General features: G+C 42.1%; 1 protein-coding gene across 6 annotated transcripts in view; it reads right to left on the bottom strand.

Annotated features, from left to right (window-relative positions):
• Positions 1 to 182: 182 nt before the first annotated feature.
• The window catches only part of LOC109539813 (synaptic vesicle glycoprotein 2B), a 12,131-nt gene continuing 5,576 nt past the window's right edge, over positions 183 to 6,737 (bottom strand). Inside the window, exons 1-8 of one of the 6 annotated variants that reach the window (XM_048668132.1) lie at positions 5,768 to 6,643; positions 5,662 to 5,690; positions 5,349 to 5,530; positions 4,717 to 5,036; positions 4,368 to 4,662; positions 4,119 to 4,315; positions 4,012 to 4,067; positions 3,459 to 3,955 (exon numbers count right to left, since the gene is read on the bottom strand). In XM_048668132.1, the coding sequence (XP_048524089.1) occupies positions 3,519 to 3,955; positions 4,012 to 4,067; positions 4,119 to 4,315; positions 4,368 to 4,662; positions 4,717 to 5,036; positions 5,349 to 5,513 (1,470 nt within the window). In that variant the 5' untranslated portion in view covers positions 5,514 to 5,530; positions 5,662 to 5,690; positions 5,768 to 6,643 and the 3' untranslated portion in view covers positions 3,459 to 3,518. Of the gene's footprint in view, positions 669 to 724; positions 781 to 831; positions 1,044 to 1,095; positions 1,391 to 1,444; positions 1,765 to 2,080; positions 2,256 to 2,487; positions 2,647 to 3,458; positions 3,956 to 4,011; positions 4,068 to 4,118; positions 4,316 to 4,367; positions 4,663 to 4,716; positions 5,037 to 5,348; positions 5,531 to 5,661; positions 5,691 to 5,767; positions 6,644 to 6,737 lie in introns of those variants that run through there. The other 5 variants (XM_019907823.2, XM_019907821.2, XM_048668133.1 and 2 more) reach the window with 5 other exon arrangements.

The raw sequence follows: 6,737 nt of genomic DNA, 5'->3' as shown, positions 1-6,737 counted from the left end.
CAGCTGGCATTTTGCAGGAGAGTCAGAAACGTCTTTTGCCTGTGAAGAGATTGACGCACTAGCTTAGAACCGTCCACAACTTGAAAGGGTAATAAAAAACAATTTTTTTCAAATCTTTGTAGTATAATTCTCATTAAAAACACAGTAGCTAAATCCACTAAACATGTCAAACTTATCCTAAATTTTCGAGCATTAATTTAACGTCTAAAAATTGTCTAAATGCTGACAGTACGAAAGAATATCATGTATACGTTTACTAGCGGCAGCCCCCAATTCAGACCTTTCTTGCTTTCGACCTGACCGTTCCGAAGAACTGGAAGGTCCTTCCAGCCCACAAACGTCCACCAAAGACTGAGTCTCCTACGCTGAGTCTTCCACGTTTTCTACCCTCTGTTGGATGATCGACAAATCCAAAGGATCGTTCCCAATCTGCACCCCGATGGTTTCAATGTCTTCCTCCCTATCCACCAGTGGCAGCGTGACTTCTTCAGATGGACGCCGAACAGTCTCGATCGGAGTATGGCGCTGAACAAAGGAGTATTGACTGGTGGAACTATCAGAATCGCTGTCTAGTGTGGTATCAGAATCGCTTTCGGAATCTTCAGAGCTCAGTTCTGAGATGGCCCGTCTTATTCTCAGGCTAAGTTTCCTCTTTAGTGCCAATATGTCTGTGAAAAGCAACCCGATCGAAACGGTTAGGAGTTACATAGCTTGCAAAACTTACACTTGAGGGTCTTAGTTAGCATGGGTTTGTTCCTCCGTCTTATCCTGACATTTACACTGAAAGTGAAATCTTGGTTACTATCTTGGGGAAAGGCTCTGAATGCTTACAGTCTCTTCCGCTTTGTTTCTTCTGATCTTAGGAATGCCATCAGAAACCCATCGTCGGATCCAGGCGGAAACAAGGAGCATTCGATGCCGCTTCCCAAGCAAACAAGTGCCATGGACTGAAATTGTCTTCCGTTATCTGCGGAGAGAGAGGCATATGCTGTCCTCGATTTCTTCAAGTGGTACAATTGATGGAAAATTAGGTTCAACGAAGGCTGAAAAGGGAACTTGCAGAAAATGTGTTGACTGTTGAAGTCGCGTACTTACTGACTTGTAGATGACCAAATTGATCCAACAGAGCAGAGAGATGAACAGTGCCAAACGCACCACATCGGCATTTCCAGGCAATCGCATTGATCCCAATGGAATTAGGCACGCCAGTGGAATCACGTAGAAGTAAACAGTGCAGAAAACCATCAGGCTGGATGCAAACATTGAGTCAACCAGAAGTTTGCAGGTTTCGCTCTTTTTATAAAACCAGCAAAAAGAGAGTCTGGTCAGATCATCAAACATCCCTGTTAAGGCCCAGAGGGCCGCCAAAGTAAAGGACAAATCCACAAAGCTGAAACAGCAACTTTTACAATCGAGGAGAGTGCATTTGGTCAATCTGGCTCACCCTAGAATATATGCAGAACTGCAGGCTACGGCTAGTGCAGCGAATTTCACCAAACATAGATACGACCGCTGCACGCCTTGGATGCCGCCATTGGCCAAAAGGCACGAACACAAGCCAGCAAAGGTGATATTCTCTAAGAGTGAAACTGAGTCTTGCTGCTGTTCGAAAAACTTCAACTCAAGCCATCCGTTGTCCGGATATTTGTTGGTAATATGAAAGTAGTAAGACAGCAAAAAGCACGCGTGCATGCAAAGGTCCCAGATGCTGTTGGTAAGGCGGCTTCGAAGATATTGAGGAAATTCCGGGTGTTTGAGTAAAACCTGCAATACAACCTCTGCTGAAAAGTTGTAAATTGCTTTATGTCTTTGACCTTCAAAGGTGTGTTTTTGCACCGAAACCAACAAAAAAACGGTTGTCACAAAATTGAATTAATTTTAGCCGTGAAGGTGTCAAGTGTGAACGTAGCATCGCGCCCGCCATCTTCCATCTCTCATGCACTCCTATGGGCGCGAGTGCAACAGCCACTGTTAGCTACGTTCTTGAATGGATTGACTGGTTGGTGGAGCTCCCGAATAAAGCACACTTTTGAATTTCTGTCGACCTAGTTAAAACGGGGAAAAACCCTTATATACTCACATTAATCAGCTTGTCATAACACACGTATAAAATAATCCAAAACAGAGATAACCATATAATTCCATTGCACAGCGCACTGTTGGAATTGGAGCCCAAAATGCCCCTCAGGAATTTAGGCACTTTGGTAAGTTCGGTGCTTAAAAAATCGACCACGATTGAAGACATTCTGCTTTACCTGAAACGTATGTTCAAATAAATCTACTATCAGTTATTTTTTGCATTGCAAAAAATCAATCAAAATTGCAAAAAGCCTCCAAAGAAATATTCAGTTTTAAATGCGTTTGTTTTCCTAGGAAGACCACGGCTGGTTACATATTAAATTTTCATTTTCAGCGCGTTGCTGGAAGGCAGTTTAACATAAATAGGGTTTTCCCCAACACCGCTGAAGAATTTTCAACAAAACTCACCAAGCTCCAATATGCCAATGTTTTATAGTAAGCAGGGTTTTCTCATTAGAAATTGAACTGTTGTAAATTAAGACCAGTTTGGGAAAAGCTTCTGCTGACTCTTGATATACGTTTTAAACACGCACGGTCGAAATCACTGCTAGACTGGAAGCGTGGTCAAATATTTATCGAAATTCAGGCCAGTTTGAATATGTTTTTTACATACACTGAAATTCTTTAAAGGATTTTGATGAATTTGACCTCAGCAATTGCAAAACTTCACGATATTCAATGGAAAACTTCATATTCAAACGACTAATAAAGTTGAGTAAAACAGCCGCGAAAGTTTTCCAGGCCACAATGGAGGAGTTTTGATCACAGGAAATTGAGAGAAACTCAACTTTGGTCATCCAACTTCGACAAAAACGCTAAAGATTAAATATCAGAGAACAATGTGACTTCAGAGCAAATCGAGGCTCTGGCTCAGAATCTGGCTGAAAAATCGATAAAAATTATGTAGCAGTCGAGGTATTTTGAGGAACTTGAATTTTTTGGGAAAATCGACCTCTTACTCCCCCCTTATGAAATTTTCGACTAAACATCAAAATTTCGCAATCGTGTTTTTTGCCCTTATTGGAATGTTTCCGACCTAAGAAGTTGCCCAATAGCGAACATGAAAGTTGTGGGTCGAAAATAAGGAAGATATCATCCGTCGAAGATTGCTACCGCTCAAAAACCGTTCAAAATAGACTGAAAATGTGGATTATTTGGGAACTGCAATCTGGAAAGGTATTTTGCTTCAGACCAAATGAAGATTTTGGAACAGAAACCTGCACAAATTGAAAATTTATCTGTCTCCCAATTTAGCCACTAAAACGACAGAGAGGCAGCTTTGGACATTGATTTAAAAACGGGAAATCTAGCCGCTGGCTCAGAAGCGAGCACAACGTGGAAAATTAATATTAGAGGAAAGGAAGTAAAATTTTTTCAAATCAACTTTGTAGTTTATTAATGATTGAAAAACACAGTAACTACATCGTCTAAATATTCTTCTAGTGTTCCAATTTTGGCGTTTTTTTATTCCGACCGGATTCAGGTTCTTCCAGTTCACAAGCGTCAACCAAACTCTTCACTTCTTCGGTTACATCGTCTAATTTTTCAGTATTTTCAGTTTTACGCAGTTCGTCCAAATCTTCTGAATCTTCCCTGTCTTGGCCGATGGGGTTATCCAAATTATCGCTCTTAATCTCTGACTCGATTGCTTCAAAGTCTTCCTCCTTCACCTCGAGTGGCAGCGAGCCTTCTTCGGATTTAGCCTGAAGTTCCATCATCTTAGTACTAGTTTTGACTTCAGTTAAGGACTCGTGACTGGTGGAACTGTCGTCAGAATCACTGTCTTGTGCCGAATCGGGTTCGGATGCTTCAGCGCTCTCTTCCGAGCGACGCCGTTTCAGTTTCTGGTTCAATTTCTTCTTTATTGTCAGCATGCCTGTGAAAAGCTGCCCGATCGAAAAAGCTGGGAGTTAAATAGCGGGCAAAACTTACACTTGAGAGTCTGAATTATCATGTTCTTATTCTTCGGCTTCCTGCTGGCATTTAACCTGGAAATCAAAGCTTGGTCACTTCGTTGGGAAAACACACTGGGCGCTTACTGTGTCTTCCGCTTTTTTTCTTCTGATCTTAGGAATGCCATCACAAACCCATCGTCAAGTCGAGGAGGAAATAAGGCGCATTCGGTCAAGGTTCCCAAGCACTTAAGCCTCATGGGTAGAGATTGATTTTCGATATCTGTGGGGAGACTGGCAGTTTCCCGGTGACACAATTGATGGAAAGTTGAGTTCACCGATGGCTGAAAGCAGAACTTTCAGAAAAACCGCGCACTGTTGAGGCAGCTTACTTACTGACGTGTAGATGACCAAACTGATCCAACAGAGCAGAGAGATTAACAGTACCAGATGCACCAGACCAGTATTTCCAGGAAACCACATCAATACCACCGGAACTACGCACGTTATTGGAATCGCGTATAAGTAAACAATGCAGAAAACTATCAGGCTGTCTACAAATATTAAGTCAATTATAGCTCTGCCGAGTTTGTTGCTTTTATTAAGCCCGCAGAAGGAGAGCCTGGTCAGCTCCTCCAGCATCCCTGGAAAAGCTTGCAGGGCCGCCAAAGTGAAGGACATATTCGGAAATCTGTAACAGCAACTTTCGCAATCAACGAAAGCGCACTTGGCCAATCTGGCTCACCCTACAATATATGCACAACTGCAGCATATGGCTAATGCAGCGAATTTCACGAAACATAGGAACGACCGCTGCACGCCTTGGATGCAGGCATTGGCCAAAAGGCACGAACACAAGCCAGCAAAAGTGACACTATCTAAAAGGGAAACTGAGTCTTCCTGATGTTCAAAAAACAGCAACACGTCCCAACTGTTGTACGGGTACTTCTTGGTAATATAAAAGCGGAAAGACACCAAAAAACACGTGTGCATAGAAAAGTCCCAGATGCTGTTCGTAAGGCGGCTTCGAAGATATTGAGGAAATTTCAGGTATTTAAATAAAACCTGGAATACAAAGGGTGTTAAAAAGTTGTAAATTGCTTTTAGGGCGCCGGCCTTCAAATGTGTGTTTTCGCACTTGAAACCAACGAAAAAACTGAGTTAATTTTAGCCGTGAAGGTGTCAAGTTGGAACGTAGCATCGCGCCCGCCATCTTCCATCTCTCATGCACTCCTATGGGCGCGAGTGCAACAACCGCTGTTAGCTACGCTCTTGAATGGTTTCAATAACTCCCGAATGGAACACACTTTTGAAGATGCCTCGGCACAAAATTCATGTCGCCCTAGTTAAAATAGGGAAAAACCCTTATATACTCACATTAATCAGCTTGTCATAATACACGTATAAAATAATCCAAATCAGAAATAACCATGTAATGAAATTAGTCAGAGCACTGTTGAAATTGGCGCCGAAAATTCCCCTCAGGAATTGGGGAATTGGGGTAAGTTCGGCGTTTAAAAAACCGAACACGATTGATGACATTCTGCTTTATCTAAAACCTGTCCTCAAATAAATTACGCTCAGTTAACTTCCTTCGTGTTAATCAAATTGCAAAAAACTCCAATATTCAATTAAAAGCGATTCGTGGTTTCCCTAGGGAGGCCACAGATGGATCTAGGTGTTGTCTTACATTATGGAATTTTCATTTGCACCGCGTTCCTGCGGGATAGTGTATCATAGCCAGGAACAGTGTTTTCCCTAGTAAACACTGCTGGGGTATTTTTAGCAACACTTACCAAGCTCCAACAAGCAAATGTTTCGCAGTAAGCAGGCTCTTCACATTAGAAACTGCACTGTATGCGGCATTCAGGAATCCTACACGCACAGAAACCCGCTTCTAAATTTAGACAAGATCGGGAAAAGCTTCTGGTAACCCTGGATATGCGATTTAGACAAGCACGATCGGCTGCACTGCTACACTAGCAGTGTAGATCTGGTTACATATTTTCACGATATTCAATCGAAAACTTCACCCTTATACGACTATTTGAGGCCCATCTACCGGCCAATGCATGGTCAAAATCAATAGTTTACCAATAAGGACGCATTGAAACTCTGCACAGAGTGCGGTGAAACTGCCGCTAAAGTTTTCCAAACGACAATGCCAAAAGGAGTTTCCATACAGGAACACCCTTAGCAGGAGGCCAGAGGTTTCAGCAGCTCGAGGATGGTTTATCGCAAACTGCCTAAAGCGGCAAATCAGGGATATTCTATCCGGGATCCTGTATCCTGGATATTCTGGATCAGCGTACAACAAAGAAATATCCATGTTGCTGGAAATGCCACTCGGGCAGCAGAAGGGCGCGGATCGTCGCCCAACAGTTGTACTATCGAAACCCAAAGGGTGAAAAATCAATACGAGAATAGTAGCAGGAGCATTTAGGTTGTCGCAGGATATAATGGCTGAATTTAACACTCGTTCGCAATTTATTTCTGCTCGCTATCGCCAGTATGAGGAAGAAAAGAAATTGGCATAGTTTTGGTAGGTTCAGGGAATTGAAAAAATCTAATGCAGGGTTTAAAAATTAGCTAAGACAAAGCAAAAATGGTGCAAATAGCAAACAAAAATTTTAAAAGCAGATGTTCAGTTTGCCATAATAAGAACATTTTCAATCACACGCCAGAATGTTTTTTTTTAATTGGTGATTTTATGAAAAAGAGACTTTGACAAAAAACGAATTTTTAAGCCGGATATGTTCAGAAGAG

This window comes from Dendroctonus ponderosae, unplaced genomic scaffold, assembly GCF_020466585.1.
Source record: "Dendroctonus ponderosae isolate FM_Combo_2020 unplaced genomic scaffold, Dpon_F_20191213v2 Dpon_F_20191213_7, whole genome shotgun sequence".
Classification (NCBI taxonomy): domain Eukaryota; kingdom Metazoa; phylum Arthropoda; class Insecta; order Coleoptera; family Curculionidae; genus Dendroctonus; species Dendroctonus ponderosae.
Note: the sequence above shows the minus strand (reverse complement) of the source record. Positions and strands in the feature narration are given on the sequence as shown.